The sequence below is a fragment of the Phyllostomus hastatus genome, unplaced genomic scaffold (genome assembly GCF_019186645.2).
Source record: "Phyllostomus hastatus isolate PE091 unplaced genomic scaffold, TTU_PhHast_1.1 phas_contig_58, whole genome shotgun sequence".
NCBI lineage: Eukaryota > Metazoa > Chordata > Mammalia > Chiroptera > Phyllostomidae > Phyllostomus > Phyllostomus hastatus.
The window spans coordinates 24,360,000-24,379,197 of NW_025333916.1; the positions used below are offsets into that span (position 1 = coordinate 24,360,000).

The 19,198-nt window shown below is 35.8% G+C and overlaps 1 protein-coding gene and 1 non-coding gene across 3 annotated transcripts; one reads left to right on the forward strand and one right to left on the reverse strand.

Moving 5' to 3' along the window:
* Positions 1–2,182: 2,182 nt before the first annotated feature.
* Positions 2,183–18,980, reverse strand: CENPH (centromere protein H). Of its 2 annotated transcripts, XM_045848001.1 has the most exons (9): positions 18,755–18,980; positions 16,377–16,432; positions 10,996–11,044; positions 10,527–10,601; positions 8,898–8,954; positions 6,934–6,997; positions 6,328–6,379; positions 4,738–4,901; positions 2,183–2,699 (listed from the first exon to the last, which is right to left on the reverse strand). In XM_045848001.1, the coding sequence occupies exons 1-9, from the start codon at positions 18,874–18,876 to the stop codon at positions 2,607–2,609; spliced, it is 732 nt and encodes a 243-aa protein (XP_045703957.1). In that variant the 5' UTR covers positions 18,877–18,980; the 3' UTR covers positions 2,183–2,606. The 2 variants fall into 2 exon arrangements, with proteins under 2 accessions (XP_045703957.1, XP_045703958.1); XM_045848002.1 differs by lacking the exon at positions 10,527–10,601.
* On the forward strand, positions 9,400–9,500 carry LOC123825018. The gene has a single exon (XR_006786803.1). It is a non-coding gene; the product is annotated as a small nucleolar RNA SNORA13 (small nucleolar RNA).
* Positions 18,981–19,198: the final 218 nt, after the last annotated feature.

The following is a 19,198-nucleotide window of genomic DNA, read 5'->3' on the forward strand; positions in this document are numbered from 1 at the left end:
GAAAGCTGCTCAGAAGGGCATATTCTTTAATACCCTCTTTGGATATGGCCAAGGTAATGGGGTAGGGGAGAACCTCCCAAAGGGCAGAACAAAGAACCATGGATGAAGAACTGCTCTCCGAGAGCGCAAGAGCCAAATCCAAAAGTGTTAGGAAGGGGCACTTCCTATCACTTACCAAGTTATATTTCAGAATTGCTACAGACCTTGTCCACTATTGCTTGCAGCAATATAATTTGTCTTCTCAGTTTCCTAGGTCTCCATATTAAGAGCCACATCTAGATCTGATGTGGACTATTGAGATTCTGAACTTTGAAACATATTGCATGCTATTGTTAGGTTATCTTTGGGAAGTGGTGTGTCTTTTACAGACAGGAGAGGTTAATATTTAAGACCAAGATGCAGACTGGGAAACCAGTCTTTTCAACCAATATCCATTTTCTGTCCACCATTCTGGAACCCAGAATGCCCCTGCTGTGGAAGAATTATACTTTCCTGCCCCGCTCATGTGGAGCTGGTCAATGAAACCTGCGTGGAAATAATGTACACCTCGTCCAAACACAAACTTTAAATGTGTTTGTGTATACAATTTGACTTGGCCTCATAAGCCATGATGTTTCAGATAGTGCTCCTTCAAGCCTGGGTCCTAGAATGACCAGCCAAACCATGAGTAAAAGACAGACATAACTGTTATAAGCCACTGAGATTTGCTGCTGTTATCCAGCAGGATTTCAGACAAAGCTAACATAATTTCTCAGAGTTGGACATTACGAGGGAACACACAGGATAAGAGTCCCAGGAAAGCAAAAAGTTCTTCAGGTGATACTGATAATCTGTTGAGATGGGATTCACTAACATAGTGTGCATCTGTGATTTACTGCAGTATCTTTGGATCAGAAAGGCATTTTACAGAATGATTTTCCAGAAGAAAAATATGACTAGTTTTACAATTTATGTAGAGAATTTCCAAGAATTCACTGTGGCAAAAAGAATAAAATTACAAATGAATGATTTATCAAAATAAATGAAAACCATAAATCTTCCGAAGAAAAGTGTTCAGTATATACATTTAGGCAAGTGTTGGTATTTTTATTATTGATCTAAAGAACATATTTCAAATGCTATTACCAACTGCAGTGCATCTTTGCAAGTTGTTTAAGGTCTTAAAGAGTGCTGAAAACACCACAGTATCTATAAAAATGAACAATGGCTCCAAAATAATAAAAAGCTCAAGTTAGAGTTTTCAAAAGATGGGATGCATAAAAAGTAACAAGTTCTATTTTTTAATTAGAAGAGCAACATTTTTTTATTTTTAACTTGTAAAAGTGTTGCATGATATAGACATACAAAAGAAAAAGTCACAATTCCTTCACAATAACCCCAACTGTTAACCCTTTGGGTGTCTTTCTTGTTCAAGGCTAAGGTGCTTTATTTAGGTCTCTGATTAAAGATGTGGGTGTGAGTTGGGGGAATTGAGATGCTGGTCAAAGGGTACAAACTTAGAAGATGATTAGCCCTAGCTTGTGTGGTTCAGTGGATTGAGAGCTGGCCTGTGAATCAAAGGGTTGCTAGTTTGATTCCCAGTCTTTGGCACATGCCTGGGTTGCAGGCCAGGTCCCCAGTAGGGGGTGTGTGGACAACTATAATTGATGTTTTTCTCCCTCTCTTTCTTCCTCCCTTCCTCCCTCTAAAAATAAATTTTAAAAGTCTTTTTTAAAAAGATGATTAAGTTTTAGAGATTTAACATACAGTATTGTGATTACAATTAACAATACTGTATTATATACTTCAAAGTTGCTAAGAGACTAGATCTTAAATGTTTTCACAAAAAATTATGACATAATAGAGATGTTAGCTAATGCCATGGTGGTCAATTCAACACGCTGTATACCTTAAACTTACACGTTACATGTCAATTATATCTCAATTAAAAAAAAAAAAGAATCTGTAGCTTTGGCTGGTGTGGCTCAGTGGATTCAGTGCCAGCCTGCAACCAAGGGGTTGCTGGTTTGATTCCCAGTCAGGGCACATGCCTGGGGTGTGGGCCAGGTCTCCAGTTGGGGGTATGCAAGGGGCAACCACACACTGATGTTTCTCTCCCTCTCTTTCTCCATCTGTTCCCCTTTATCTAAAAATAAATAATTCAAATATATATAATAAATTTTAAAAAAGAGAATCTGTCATGAAATAAATCTAAAATAAGATTTATTTGAATAAAATACAACTGACTGTTAAAAAATAAAGATGTGGATATGCTTTTCTAATTTTTCTGGTATTTTGGTTGACAAAGAAATGCACAGATGTATTACAAATAAGAGTTGGGACTTCCAGGAACTTAGAAAAAATGTCCACATTGAGTGGAAAGCTGACTAGATAAAGTCTTTCCAAACCCCCTTGTAAGGCCAAGATTTTCAGATTCTTTTGGAGTATGCCAGTCACTTTAATTATCATATTTAAAACAATAGATTCCATGTTATAGTGTTAAGCTAAAAAAAAATTTGTAGTATAAGAATAGTTCCAAAAATACCAAAAAACATATTGCACCTAAAATGTGCTATTTAAATGATGTATCACAGATAAAAGCAAATAATGACAACATAGAATTTTTATTACATCATGGTGAGATTCTTCTCAAGCTGCAGAACAGTTTCCTTAAGAGCAGAATCCTCTGCCCAATTGACTTTACTCCCCAAAATGAGGTTCTGTAACACACACAAAAACAATTTTTTTCAAATTAAAGTTATAAGTACTTTAATATTTAACAAGCTTTCAAAACATCCTATTTCACTAATCTCATCAAATAATTGCCAAACAAAGTGTGAACATTTAATCTGTGATCATGAGAAAAACACAGTGATACATTATTATATGCTCACTTCCACTTTCAGTGAGGCTTCAGGCTTGATCCCCATGCTGCTAGGGAAGATTTACAATGCTAACAATTTTTTATGCTGCGTCAGTTTTTGTGGGCAGTTTCTCCCATTAAGGATGCCTGCAGTGGTATTCTAGATTAAAGGGAAAAGATTGCAGTTGGTTCAGAGTTCACTTTGTACTTGTATGGTGAACAGCAATTTGAGCCTAACTAATATGTCCTATTTTTAAAAAGAGGTAAAAGAGCTTAGTTCTCAGTTCTTGCCAAGTTTCAAGACCCTGAAAAAAGATGAAGAGCAGTTTTGTGGTAGACAATGGAAGAATAATTAGGGTCATAATTAATGAAATTTCTGGTCAGTATGCACTGAAAAACTATATAGCTCAATGATACTGAGTTACTAATTGAAATATTAAAATCCACTTTAGAGTATAATGGTATATTATAACACATAAAACACAAAACTTTGGCCTATATAAGGCATGTTCTTGCCATAAGTAAATAAAAGGGCTAGTGTATACAAATTCAGTCAAATTTGCAAAGGCAGATGAAAGTAAGCATTCAAACGTGACTGAACCCCTGAAGACCCATTCCATTAGGAACAAAGAGAGCTCCCAACTTGGCCAAATCAATAATCTGTTTAACAAAGCAATGAATTAACTCAAAATTAACACTAATTTAGAGAATGTAAATAAAAATTAGGAAATGCAGAATAATGCATTCCACCCCCTTATTTTCCCAGCTGCACTCTTATTTCCCCAGCTGCACTGGCTCTGGAGCACTCCTGGCACCTGTCCCTCCCCCTCCTCTCCTGTCCACCAGGTGCATTACCTTTGCCTTTTCTTTTCTAAACTCCAGCCTTTCCTTTGCCTCTGTAACTTATTTCCTGAGCCCATACAGCCCAGTTGGCTCACCTTTTTTACTTCTGTGACTTTCTAAATAAACTCTCTTACAATAAAAAAATTAAAAGAAAAAAAAAAAGAAATGCAGACTAACAGAAGTCTCAAAGGAGTAGACAGAAACATGTGCCAAAGAAAATGAAAATGATTCTTTACTCATGATGTAATCCTCCTCTTAAGGTTAGCTTAGGGGATTTGATTACTTCTAATTGAAAAACCCACTGTTACTAAAAAGTATGTGTAAGACCTGGGGAAGAATTTCTTATGGTGACACATAAGGCCTCATATTGTACAAGGATATGTGTTATGCATAATAGGCATTTGCTTTACATGTAATAGACCATTTTAACTGTGCATCTTCATAATTCGAAACTGGCAATTTAAGTATTTCAACAGTTCCAGAGACATTTTATAATTCAAAAAGTACTTAAAAAAACCCCAGAATAAAGACGTGGACACTTGAAATTTAAAACTTGACATGATTATAACTACCAACATTTATTGAGAATTTACTTGGACCAGACACTATGCTAAGGAGATTAGCACGAATTATATTCTTTAGTTTTCACACCACTCTTTCTAAACTAGGACAGGGACACTTAGGCAAGTTAATAATTTGCTCATGGTCAGCCACTATTAAGTGGCAGTCAGGATCTTAACTCTAGACTCCCATCACCCCCATCTATGTTCTCCCCAAACTCCCAACTTGGAATCTAATGCTCTCCACCACTGTATCATGCCTCCACAGGGCTGCTAAAAATCATTCCATTTATAAATGCCATAATGAAAAATCAAAGCCATAGACATTAAATATACATGAATTACAGATATATGTAAACAGACCAATTTTCAGTACTGAGTTATTCTGCCAAGATCAAAGACTAACTGTAATTCTAAAAGTAATAAAATCAACCATTTTTACTAAACAAAACAAAGTTCTTTACCTCCCTTCCTTATTTACATACACGTTACCTGGAACACATGTTGAATAACTGTAGTAATTTGTATCTCCATCTGTAGCTTTTGTTTTAAGGTCTTTATCTTGTCTGAATTTTCCATACTGTCCAAATCATCTTTCTGTTTGTTCTTTTCAGTCTGTACTTCTAAAAACTTTTGTTCTGAAGCTCGTTTTAATTCTATGAGGTTAAAAATAAAACAAGGTACTATATGTAGCAATTCCTACAAACAAGAATCCTAAAAAATTATGGTTATTTCAGTCAAGAGAAAATATTTTTAAAGATTTTATTTATTTATTTTTAGAGAGAGAGGGGAAGGGAGGAAGAAAGAGAGGAAGAGAAACATTGATCAGTTGTCTCTTGCACATCCCCAACCTGGGACCTGGCCCTCAACCCAGCCGTATGCCCTGATTGGGAATTGAACCTGCAACCTTTTGGTTTGCAGGATGACGCCCAACCCACTAAACAACACCAATCAGGGCAAGAGAAAATTTTCAATTAGGAGAATTTTAGGTTGAAGTTCTATTTTGATCTAAATATGACTTCTCTGGTACAAAATACCAATATCTGAAATTTGTGCTTAGCAATGCAAATGTTCAAGGTCTGTATATATGATAATGATAGCTGTTCACAAATGTCTGAAGTGACAGAGTGTCAAAGAGGACCTACTACAGGTACCAAAATAGGTAAAAGTTATATGTTAGCAAATAGTTTCCCCTTTTTTATTTATAAAATAACATATCACTAAGATGAATTTTCAATGAAAAGGTTCCCTTCTCAAGATATAAACATCAACCATTTATTGTAGTTCCTGAAATGTTCCAAGAATTAAACTATTTGAAAACATAAATGGGTATAAATGGGTATGTCTTAGGAGCTTGGTTCCTTACCTTAATGTATCGAAAGTAGGTTAGAATGCAATGGAAAAATATTACATAGTCAAAGGATAATTAGATCAGATAATCAAGACTATTTCTGACCCTTACATTACTTACAATAAGACAAATCTACATATTTAAAAATAATAAACCATGCTGTTAAAATGAAGAAAGCAGTTTACAACACAGAATAAAGTGATGCCAATTTTATATAAAAAAATAAGCATTGAAGATGGATTATCTCTTGATGGTAAAATAAAAAATTTAACTTTTCCTACATATACTTTACTGTTTCCAAATTTTCTATAGAGAATGTGTACTACTTTTGAAATAAACATTTCAGTAATTTCAATGCAAAAAGCCATCTCATGTTCATTAAATTACAAAGCTGTAGAACCACATGTATTAACTGACCACATAAAAATTATGGACATATAAACACGTCTAACTGCGGTCACACAGGAAGGAGGCAGGACTTTCACATCACACTTTTCTGTATCATTTGATTTCCCCTCACTGAGAATGTACTCATTTCGTGACAATGTTCTAAAACAACAAAAGTATATCAAGCAAAATATATTTTATATACTACTTTTTAAGTTGCCATGCCTAAAATTTTAAGAAAATTTGAAAATTAAGAAATTTCTCAGAGCTGAGAGATGTGGCCCTATCAATCTCCATATGAAGTGAAAATGTTATACAAAACCCCCAAGAACTGTTCTACATACCAAATCTCTTCTTTTTAACATTAAGCAGTTTTGCCTCCAAATCCCAAGATTCCTGTTATTAGAAATAAAAAGATTAAGGCACACTACCTAAGAACAAACATGTAATACTTAAATCACTGAATTTTATCTTGGTTTATATTTTCTAAACCTCCAGTTTTTAATTACTTCATTTCTATACAACAAGAGAGGAGAAAGTAGCATAAACTATAAGTAGACATTTAGCAACATTAATGAAAAATAATTGAGTTATGAAAAAGAGAGAGAAAAGCCCTCGCCAGGTGGCTCAATTGGTTAGAGCATCACCCCATATAACAAAAGGTTGAGGGTTTGATCCCTGGTCAGGGCACATACCTAGGCTATGGGTTTGACCCCAGGGTGCATGCAGGAGGAGGCAACTGACTAATGTTTCTCTCTCTCCAAAATCAGTAAATATATCCTTGGGTGAAGATTTAAAAAAAGAGAGCGAGAGAAAACTTAAGGACACTGAGTTCCAACCATATCAGTCCCTTTGGGCAATCCTATTTAATCATATATAATGCAGTTACCAGCAAGAAAGTGTTACTAAAATCACTGAGAATGCATAAGCAACCCCATGTGTAAAGTTACCTGCTGTGATGTCATTATTATTTTATTTAGCTTTAATATGTGTTTCATGTTTTCCATGAGCTCACTGAAAAGAAATAAAAAATATGATGTTAGTCTTAGTTAAAAGCAATGCCTCATTAGTGAAGGAACCAATTAGTATTATATACTTTCGTTAAATTAACTGTACACTTCAATAGAAAATCATCATCTAACAATAAATCTGGAAAAGTTTGATGTAAACTAAATTTCTGTTTAAAAGTAGAGATGCATTTCCCTAGAAAAATTTTTGATTACGGACAACAAAAATACCAAATTCAAGCATGTAGGAACATTTCTAAAAATCTCATATTTAGGGAGAAAAAACTAACAATTTGCTAATAAGTTTCTTTTGAAAAATACTTTACTTTTTAAAGCAATTTTAGGTTCATAGCAAAACTAAGCAGAATGTAAGTCACTATACCCTCTGCCCCTACACATGCACAGCCTCCCCTACTGTCAACATCCACCACACAGGTCCAACAATTACAAATGATAAACCTTTACCTGACACAACGTAATTACCCAAAGCCCACCGTTTACATTAGAATCCACCTTTGTTGTTGTACATGCTGTGGGTTTGACAACTGTATAATGACATGAATCCACTATCACAGTTTCATGCAGAATAGTTTCACTGAATAAACTGCTTTTTGTCTCCATTTCTTCAACAAACATTTCTGAGTGCCTACTACATACCAAGAACTGAGCCAGGCATAGTGCCTGTTTTCAGAGAGGAAAGAACCTGGTAGAGGAGAAAAATAAATTTACAACCATAGTATGGTTCCATCACAACCAGTAATGGATATGAACCACTACAAGACTTGTGCAGAGTGGGGCAAGGGACACCCTGGAATCTTAAAGGACATGAAGTGATCACCTAGGTCAAATAGTTTGGAATGGCTGGAGCCAGAGGGTGTGAAATAGGCCTGGCAAAAACAGTTCTCATATTTCAAAGTGCCACAGTCCCTTTGGGAGGGCTGTTCAATGTGGGTTGACAGCTGCCCACTCCACCACCCTCCACCCCCACACCTTGGTTTTTAGATTCAGAGTCAGTAGGTTTGGGGTGGGACAAGCAATGTGGTCACTGTGATAATACCAATTACTCTGATACTGTAGAAGGGAGGTAGTGGAGAGGCTGAAAAGGAGGAATCTACACAGACATGGAAGAATTGAACTCATTTTCTACTGGTTACAGCTGTACTTGGTTGTAAAGTTTATGATGAATCTGTCCTATACTCCTTTAACTCAAGAATGTTTTTAAGCTCTCATTTTATGGAAGAACAAGAGTTAGCTCAATTCAGACTTTAGGGTTTATATAACCCTGGATCTATATGGAATATGGGGAGAATGTGTGTGAGTCTGAACCACCAAGATAGAAGTGCCCAACTCTATCTTAGACTTTTTCTGCTGCTTACGGGAGAGGATTTTTATATAACAAGATTTTTAGAGCCTTGGGAGATAAGATCACAGGTAAGGCTCCTGAGGCCAGACATTTAGAACCAGATTGTAGGGGACCCTGACTGCCAGAGTCTTTATTTTATATTACTTGACAAACTGTTAAATGTGTACAAGCTCATTTCTGCTAATGAAAAATAGTTTACCTTCAATCACTGGGTTGTTGTTGATTAAATGAAATAGCAACTGTTCCTGGTTTTCAGTGCATGATGCACAAAATTAACTTTCAAACCTTCCTCCAAATTTTCAGACTATCCGGTTAAAACCTAAATTGCTTCTTAGCGTTGGAATATAAACAAGATGTCAGTGGGACTATAAAAGTAGTTGTAATACTGAGCAAGGCCCACAAAACTTCCATCACTTTTCTTATTCTCCAGATAAAAGTGGTTGGCAGTGACAGTTAATTTTTTTAAAAATCAAGAAACTAAAGTCATTATGCAGATCCCCCTTCTAATTCCCATCCTTAACCAAATCCAGAAAGAAAAAGGTACCTATTCTGAATGTTACTTTCTTCCAGGTTTTTTCTAAGGGCCGTCGAAAGTTGCATCCTATGAGAGGAAAAAACCTGGTATTATAAAACATGGATAGCATTTATGGTACACTGAAAAGAAAATTAAAAAATATGACAAGTTAAAGACTGATTTCTATTTAAATATAACATAAAACATAAGTAGGTTTTAAAATAGTATTATATGGGAAATATTTGATAAGTCACAGAAATATGAATGCACACTAAGATGGATGGGGCTGCTGCACGTAGTTGTGCACTGCCAGCCTGAAATCCAGCCTGAGCTTTGCTTTCTCAGCCATCCACCTTGGTGCCTGGAAAAGCAACACGCATGCAGTCACTACAGAGATCTAGAGGGCCTGAAATGGAAAGAGTTAGAGAATCAAACCCACATTTAACTATAAAGTTTGAAATATGCCTACATACAAACAAGCTCCATAAATCACTGTTAAATTCAAATAGCTAATAAATAAGTAATAATAAAAAGTCAGTGTGGTGTCAAAAAAGGCATAAACTAAACACTTTGCAGCCCTTTCCTGCCCTTGACTATGATGTCTTTGGTGGAGGAGCTACATAAGTAACAGTGCAAAAGAAGAAGAAAAAAAAGTCAGTCAACTCAGCAATATTAGAGCCCTTCCTTTTTGTCACACACACGAACATTTATTAAAAGGATGTATCGTAATACCTCTGAAGTCACCTTAGTTAAAAAATATGATCTATATAATGAGCCAGCATTATATAGATAATATATCTATATATTATCTATAGATATATTAGTTCACTGGGGGAAAGCTCACTGTCAGAAGCAATTAAAAGCACTTTAGCTCTGACCAATGTGTCTTAGCTGGTTGGGTGGACGTCGTTCTGCAAAGCAAAAAGTGGCCAGTTCAGTTCCCAGTCAGGCCACAAGCCTGGGTTACCAGTTCAGTGGCCCAGTTGGGGTGACTACAAGAGGCAATCAATCGATGTTTGTCTATCACACTGATGTTTCTCTCCCTCTCCTTTTTCCTCTGTTCCCCCTCTTTAAAAATAAGTAAATAAAATCTTAAAAAAAAAAAAAGACAGTGAAAAGCACTACTACTTTTCAATTACATGTATGAAGAAATTCATCTAGGAAGGCGAGGAATACAAGAAAGTAATTTTTAAAACTCATTAACTTAATTGAGATAATTAATTCAGCTCAGAAAGTCAATAAGAGACTGTGTTTATCTTATTAACAACTGTATACCAACACCTAGCACAAAGCTTAGGACATAGCAAGGGCTCAAATATTTGTTGAATAAATTTTAAACTACAGATGCAAAAGCTAATTTAAAATATACTTTAAACTCGATGACAATTCTTTTACACAATTAACAGTTACTGGAATAAACAAATCCACACGATCCTTTCAAACGATGAATGGGATTTAACTTCACATTTATATTGTTTTGACATTTCCTTATTAACCCTGTATCATGTAAGTTCTTTAAGTGAATGATATAACTTTTCTCTCAGTGTTCAAAATTTGTGTGACCATTTTGCTTAATTCATTTAGACTAAAATATTTTTTCCACCTCTAGCCATACTCATTTTGCATTCCATTCACAATGCTTATTTATGAAATAATTACCTATCTAATGCAAGCTTTTTCATTTCAAAAGCCATTTTCACCTCTTCAATTTCATTTTCCAGGTCTTCAATTTTACTATTAAAAAAGCATAAATAAAAGAATTTCAGCAATATCAGGAGAAGTCACTATTGGAATAAATGTATGAAGTAAACTTTTGAAAAAAGAGAAATGCCTCTATCTAAATAAAAGTATTTTATAGGTTCACCACACCAATGCACTTACAGATTTGGCAAACTGATGCCTCCTGAGACATTCTGATAAATATCTTATTAAGGGACAATACCAAAAGTGCTAATAGGATTGCTCATGTATATATATGTAAGTCTGTACCCTATATCAACAAGTTCTCAATACATGCATGACAAATTACTTGGGAAGTAAAGGGGGAAAAAAAAGAAAATACTATAAGATGGATATTATTATGAAATCTTTAGTAAAAGCCACAAATAAAATTTGAAATATAACATACGTTTCAATGTGCTTTTCTGGAATGATTTCTTCTGGAGTTTTTTCTTCATCTACAAATAAATAATTTTTTTATTAAAATTTTTTTTAATTGATTGATTCTAGGCAGAGAAAGGGGGGGGAGAGAGAGAAAAACACTGATTTGTTGTTCTACTTATTTATGCATTCTCTGGTTTATTCTTATACATGCCTGACCAAGGATTGAACCCACAACATTGGCATATCAGGACAATGCTCCAACCAACTGAGCTATCTGACCAGGGTAATTTTTTGAAATTAGCAATGTTTTATTTAGAACAGCGCTGTCCAGAAATATAATGTAAGCCACAAATATAAACCAAATATGTAATTTTATTTTCTAGTTTCCACATTACTGAAGAAACAAGTCAAAATGATTTTAATATAGGTTATTTAATCCAATAGATACAAAACAGTATCATTTCAACATGTAATCAATTTAAAATTACTAATGAAATATTTCACAACCTTTTCTTTAGTGCACATTTTACACTTACAGCCCTTCTCAATGAAGACTAATCACATTACAAGTGTTCAACAGCCACAGAACTAGTGTCTACCATATTGGACAGAACAGTTTTAGAATTATAGAAAATAAAAGGGAGTAAAAACTGAACAAGATCAACACAAAAAATTGACTGTATGTTTATACAAATTGGAAATTCAAATTTAACAGTACCATGTACAAATGCATCAAAAACATGCAAATACTCAAGAATCAATTTAATAAAATATGTGTATGACCTCTACGTTGAACACTACCAAATTTTTTAATGGGAAAAACATACTATGTACTTGTATTGGGAGAGCCAATATTGCTAAAATAAAAATTTCCCCCACATGGATCTAAAGATCATAATCAAATCCCATTCAGAATTTCAACAATTTATAGAAATTGTTCTACAGAAAAAAGAAAAGTCGATTTTAAAATGCATATAGTAATGCAAAGGACCTAGAACAGTCAAAACCATTTTGACAAAGAAGAAAATCAGGGGACTTATGGTAGCTGATATCGAGATTTACTATATAGCTACAGTAGTTGAGGCAGTGTGGTACTATGGTCAGCACAGACAAATGCCTCACAGGAAAACAGGAAAGAGGGCAGATACAGACCCACACATATGCTATGGAGACTGAAAAGCCTTTTCAACAAACAATGCTGAAAAAACTGGATTTCCATATGGAAAAAAATGAACCTTGACCCCCTTAGCTCACACCATACACAAAAATTAACTAGAAAATCAGACCTGAATGTTAAAACTAAAACCATAAAATTTCTAGAACAAAACAGGAGAAAATCTTTCTGACTGTGAGGTAGTCACAGATTTCTTAGATAAAATCTCAAACTTAGAGAGTCCAACAATCCAATTAAAAAACGGGCAAAGATTTGAACAGACATTTCAAAAAAGTACATTCATATATAAATTGCCAATAAACACATGAAAAGATACTTAGCATGATTAGTTAGTAGGAAATAGAAAGTAAAGCCACAGGAGATACCACTAAGTACTTATTAGAATGGGTAACATTTAAAAAGATTGTCAGTACCAAGTTTTGAAGAGGACATCGAGTAACTAGCAATCTCATACCCTGCTGAGGGGAATGTTTTGTAACACTATAATCATCTTAGCTGTTTGGCAGATTCTTAAAAAATTAAACATATGCTTATCACGTGAATTGCAACTTCACTTTCAGGTTTTTAACCAAGAGAAATGAAAACAAATGTCCACAAAAAGACAAGTACAAATAACAAATGTCCATAGCAGCTTTACTTAAAATGTGCAGAAACTGCAAACAATTCCATGTCCATCAGCAGGTGAATGAATAAACAAATAGTGATATAGTCATCATGGAACACACTCCACAATAGAAAGAAATGAATTACTGAAACAAACAACATGGATGAATCATAAAAATACTACACTGTGTAAAAGTAGCCAGACACATTGGGAATGACTACTAACAGGTACTAAGTTTCTCTTTAGGGTGGTGGAAATTAGTTGTAATGGTTGTACAACATTGTTGGGGGGGAATATATATATATATAATTATATAATTATATTATAATTATATAAATTATAATTATATATAAAATTATATATATAATATAATATATATTATATATAATTATATATAATTATATGTAAATTATAATTATAATTATATAATTATATATATATATAATTTATTTATTTTGTAAAAGATTTTATTTATTTATTTTTAGAGAGGGGAAGGAAAAGAAACATCAATGTGTGGTTGCCTCTTGCGTGCCCGCTACTGGGCATGTGACCCACAACCTAGGCATGTGCCCTGACTGGGAATCAAACCAGCAACCCTTTGGTTTGCAGGCCAGCACTCAATCCACTGAGCCACACCAGCCAGGGCAACATCGTGAATATATTAAAAACTACTGAAATATATATTTTAAAATGAATTTAATATTAAATGAATTCTCAATGAAAAGATTTCTGACAAAAAATACATTATCATATAATTCCATTTACATCAAATTCTAGAACATGGCTGCTCAATACAACTTTCTATAATGACGGGAATGTTAAATAACTTTTTTTTAATGGTAAAATAATCACTTTTGGATATCGTCTTCATTCAAAGACGATAACCTAACTTCTCATGGCTTGCTTTAAATTTATCTTCTCCTTTACTTGTAGACATTCTTTAGTGTGGACTACTAAATCTACTCAAGTTTTCAGATGTCACAATCCCTTAAAAATGAAATTAGCTATTAGAGGGAAAACCAAGACTGACTGTTTGAGAAGGGAGACTCTTTCTTATCATTTGATTTTAGCTCTTATGTCATTTTCTCAGAAGAGCCATCTCAATCACCCCATCACTGCACCATTACTACCTTCAGCACACTGACCATACTTCATAACTATCTGATATGTTTCTTCGCTTACCTGTTTTGCTATAGAGAACTTAAGATTCATGAGGGCAAATTCAAATCTGTCTTGTTCAACACTATCTCCATGCCTGGCATGGTGGCAGGGACACATCGGAGACTTAAAAGGAGAAAAATGAATGCAGGAATATCTACAGAGATAAATCCTCAATGGTCCAAATTTTGAATAGTTTTCCCCCTACATCCTGTCTTCTAAGATAGATTATCCTTTTCGATTATGTGGACTTTCATGCAAAAACATTAGCTCATTTTTAAAGTAAACATCATAGGTTTAATTTAAAAAGCATGAGAGCTGGAAATAAGGGGACCATTCACTCTGTAAGGGGATGGACAGTGACCACTGACTGGCCATCTTTGAGGTAAGCATTACTGATATAATGGAAGGGTCATGGCTTTGGAGGCAAGAAGGTCTGGTTCATATCCTAGTTCCCAATTTTTTAGTTGTAGTAAGCAGAAAAGAAGTGACAGGCCTCATTTTTAGTTAGTTTTTTGTTTGTTTTTGCATAAAAAGACTTTAGAAACCCAACAATATCCAATGGAAAACACAGCAGAACTGCTGCTGATTTATGGCTTTGAAATAAAATTTGAGCAGAGTCTGAAAATTACCTAAGTTCAAACACAGATTCAGGTGAAGTGAAGCAGAGATCTATGAGATTCCTTGTTTCAATAGTATTGAATAACAATTCTTGAGTCAACCTAATGTATTATTTGATTTTATTCTTTAAGCCCCTTTCTTTGAGAAAACAAGGTTCACCAAGCCTACCTTTGTGAGCCAAAGGCTTACGAGTCAGGTGGCAATTGGCGATTATTGCTTCTGGAGGGCGAAACCCATCATTTCACTACTCTCTTGGTCCCAGAGACTTCTGAATTAATCATTTTAAAAGATAAATTAAAAATTTTTGTGTTTATGACCTGGCTGGTGTAGCTCAGTGGATTGAGTGCGGGCTGGGAACCAAAGTGTCCCAGGTTTGATTCCCAGCCAGGGTACATTCCTGGGTTGCAGGCCATAACCCCCAGCAACTGCACATTGATGTCTCTCTCTCTTCCCTCCTCCCTTCCCTCCCTAAAAATAAATAAATAAAATCTTTAAAAAAAAATTTTTGTGTTTACAATAAAAAATTGTCATTCATGTCTTTAAGCTGATACCCCTTTGCTTCTCATTTCTATTACGCAGTGCTTCTCAAAGTATAGGTCTCAGATCACTTGCTTCATAGTTATATGACCTGCTAATTCAGTCTTTAAATTGATGGTAGCAAGTTCTATGATTCCTTAAGCCCACTGGGATCTTTCAGTTTTCTGATCAATAGAACTTAATTGCCTTGTATTGTTATTTAGATATAACCATGTATTTCCTGACATGTATTTCCTGAATCCCTAACTAGTTCTACAGGGCCTGGGCAAGCCTGCTTTTTGCCTTCTATGTGGTATAATGCAGCATTATGCTGCCACTCCTATTCCCTAAGTAAGCAGCTTTTTCTAAAGTTGACTGTCCTTTCCCTAGAGTACTCATCAAACTCAAAAAACCTTATTTGAAAATGCAAATATGCCCTGACAGTGTGGCTCAGTTGGATGAGTGTCACCTCACAAAGGGAAAGGCTCTCAGTTAGATTCTCATTCAGGGCACGGGCCTGGTTTGCCGGTTCAGTCCTGGGTCGGAGTGTGCACTGAAGGCAACCGGTGTTGCTCTCCCTCTTTCCCTCTCTCTAAAAAGAAGTAAGTTGGTTTTCAGAACTGGTTTCAAAGAGAGATGCCAGGGGGCTGCCTTCGAGCTCAGGAGCTGAAACATAATTTAGATTAAGTTATACCAATGTAAGAAACGTTCAAACCCACAGAGAATTTTTATGAGTTTACCTGAGACAAACTGATGACAATTTCCAGGAAGCAAAACCTTAATGAGTTGAGAAAATGCTCCAGAAAATGGAAGTTGCGCACATTATTTTATACAATAAAAAGAGAAGAGGGTATTGCCTACTGTTTGAGGGGTTGAGAAAAAGAGAAATTATTTTTGCAAAGACATGTTATCAGTTATTGTTTCAGGAATTAGAGGTATAACCCACCTTGACTCCAGGAGGCCATAAGCAGCTCCACCTTTGTGTCTCAGGAGGACTCAAGCAATCAAGATGGTACCTAAGCCATTGCGCTCCAGGGACAGAAGCCTACCACCCACCACAGAAGACACAGATAAAAATCACTGCCCAGGGCACAGATTAAAGAATGCTTTTCTTTTTTAATCTGAGTAACTTTTTCCCTGAATTCCAAACCCATTACCTACACTTTTCTTCTCCTTATACAAAGGGTCTGTTGAAAACGGGATTTAAGACAGTCTGGTAGTATATAAACCCACCATCTTTTCAGATCACTGGCCATCTGAATAAAGTACCCATATAGATTCTAAACAAACAAACAAATAAAATCTTAAAAAAAAAGGAAATACAAATACTTACTTGCATCAACCATTGACTTATATTCCAAGAGTTGTTGTTTTGTCTGTGCTCTCAGTCTGAAAAGATAAAAAGAGAAAGTAATATATTTATTGAGGTTTTATTCCTTACTGTATGTTAAAGTAACTCATTTTTTGGAAGCTAATACAACAAAATAAGTATAAATAAACAGCATTAAAGTCTTCTAGTTTTGCCTCGTTTTATTTAAAATGGTCATAAAAAATTTTAAGGCCTCAGAGGAAGACAACAAAATGGAATACAGTAGAAAACAGCATCTGTGAGGAAAAGTTAAAAATTTGATTTTAAAATGTGTTCTTTTTGCTTTATTTTTTATAGAATTCTTTGGGGTGATACTGGTTAATAACATATATATATAATTCTACATCACTTGTATACTTAAAATTATACATATTTCAATTTATTCTTAATAGGCCACAGAGAAGTGGGGCTTAATGAGAAATGCTACACAAAAAAACTAGATCAAAACGGGGAAGTCTGCAGACACTGATGAGTTTACGACCATATTGTAAAATGCACAGGAGATCCAGAAAAATACAAAGATACTAATTCTTGGATAGATAAATAAAACGTAGTTTCTTAGTTGTCCTATGATTCTACTTAATTTAAATAACACATAAAATAAATAGAAAAGCTATGGCTAAATGGTAATTAGTTAAGCTGTGCTTACAAGATGTTTCACACTTACATGGTAGTTTCATAAAATTGAAACTGTTGCTTTGTGACTTTGAGACATTTTTAAGAAGAGCCCTGGCTACTATGGCTCAGTGTATTGAGCACGGGCCTGCAAACTGCAAGGCTGCGGGGTTGGACACCTGGTCAGGGCACATACTTGAGTTGAGGTCCAGATCCTCAGTTGGAGCTGCAAAAGGCAGCTGAATCAGTGTATCTCTCACACGTTTCTCTCCCTTCCCATTTCTCTAAAAATAAATAAATAAAATCTTAATAAAAAAAGAAGCTAAGACATATCAGACAAATTTCTAAAGCTCCATGGCAGTTTCTTATGCTTCAAAACTCCAAATGAAAAGAGCCATTTGTTAGATGTTAATTAGGCTAGCATTTTATAAGGCACACTGAAAGATTCATTTCCTTATCTTTAATGTTTTAGTATTTTATATTGCAAGTAGAAGGGAATATTTACTTATTTATTATCTTTTAATCCTCACTCAAGGAAATGCTTATTGATTTTTGAGAGATGGGAAGGGAGGGAGAGAAATATCAACGGGTTGCTCTTGTACATGCCCCAGCCAGAGACCTAAATGCAACCTATGCATGCCCTGACCGGAATTGAACGGACGACCTTTCGGTTTACAGGACTATGCTACAACCAACTTACCCACACCGGCCAGGTCATGAGGGATTTTTAAAGTGAGCTTCTGATCTTTATTAGCCAAAGCAGTGGAGAACCTGACAAACACAGTGCTTATTTTTTAAAATTCCTTTGTTATGATTTAGAATGATTAGCAAACTTCTTTAAGGACCTAGCAGCAAATATTTTAGGATTTGTGAGTCATATGGTCTGTGTTGTACTTATTCAATTCATTCCTTGTAGAAGGGAAGCTGTGTTAAGTAAAAATAAATTTTTATTTAAGGGCAATAAAACTTGAATTTCATATAACTTCCACGTGTTATTAAATATTCTTCTTGTACATTCCACCGCTCCCAATCCCTAAAGACATAAAAACTATTCTTATTTTGAGGGGTTCACACAAAAACAGGCAGTAATGTGGACCTGGTTGTGGTTTGCCCACTGGTTTACAAGATTGATGTCCCTTCTCAAGAAATCTTCCCCTAGCAACTGCTTAGGGGAAGCAGTTTATTCCTTTAGTTACTTAGTTATTAGTTACTTAGTTACTTAGTTATTCCTTTAGTTATTTAGTTAAAATGAGTTACTTTAACATACAGTAAGGAATAAACTGCTTAGAAAATATAACAAATAAAAACATTAAAAAAACCTTCTGGATGGAAAAGGGCTGTAGCGCTAAAAGAAAGGGGCGGGGCAACCTCCCCCAACACTCAGGGCTTGGATGTATCCTTCAAGCCGCTCGAAAATCGTGGCCCAAAGTGGATCAAGGGATAAGAAAGGGAGGGGGAGAATAAAACTGCGAAAACTGTAAGAGCACTACGCTGAACGCTTGCCCCAAACCATCTCATTTAACCTCTTTAGCAACTGTGATAGGAAAGATGTCATCCCTCCCCCTTCTTTTCGAAGACGAAGAACGGAGCTTAAGGAACTATTATCGAAAGATGCAGTCGCACAGCCATTCAGGGACCGAGTCTGAATTCGAAACCTTTAGGCCATTCAGCGCAAAAGGCGTAGCTCTTTGGCCACGGCCCGCAGCGGGCCAGAGGGAACAAACAACCTGAGCAGCAGGGTCATTTGGTCCTGTGGATGCTTCTGGGCGCCGGCGTCCGGCGGCAGTGCGCCCTCCTCTCCGGAGTCCGCGGGCGCGGCAGCAGCTTGCTTCCCCAGTTGCTTTTCCATCCTGGCCCCCAGGAAGACCTACTGCATAGGACCAGACACAAGCTCTCAGAAGAGAACGACTTTGCCGCCACCAAATTGAGGCCCGGAAAGGGTCGGAGAGCCGGTGCGCCCCGCCCTGCTTCTTCCGCCCTACGGGCCCGCCCCTTCCGTCTTGTTCTTCGGTTGCCTCAGTTACCGTTGTCCCTTTTACCTTGGCTCTGCTATTTTAAAATCGATTCAAACGACTAGTACAAGTTTGAAGAACTTCAATTAAGCGCCACCTCTTCTGGTGTTTGGCTAGAGGCTGGGCTGTAGCCGTTTGGGACACTCGCGGGCACTGTCG

Coding starts and splice junctions, on each gene's coding strand:
- CENPH (XM_045848001.1), bottom strand. CDS start 18,876: ATGGAAAAGCAACTGGGGAAGCAAGCTGCTGCCGCGCCCGCGGACTCC. Junction 6,380..6,933: donor TAATAATGACATCACAGCAG/GTAACTTTACAC, acceptor TTCTAATAACAG/GAATCTTGGGATTTGGAGGC. Junction 4,902..6,327: donor TGTTAAAAAGAAGAGATTTG/GTATGTAGAACA, acceptor TTAACCTCATAG/AATTAAAACGAGCTTCAGAA.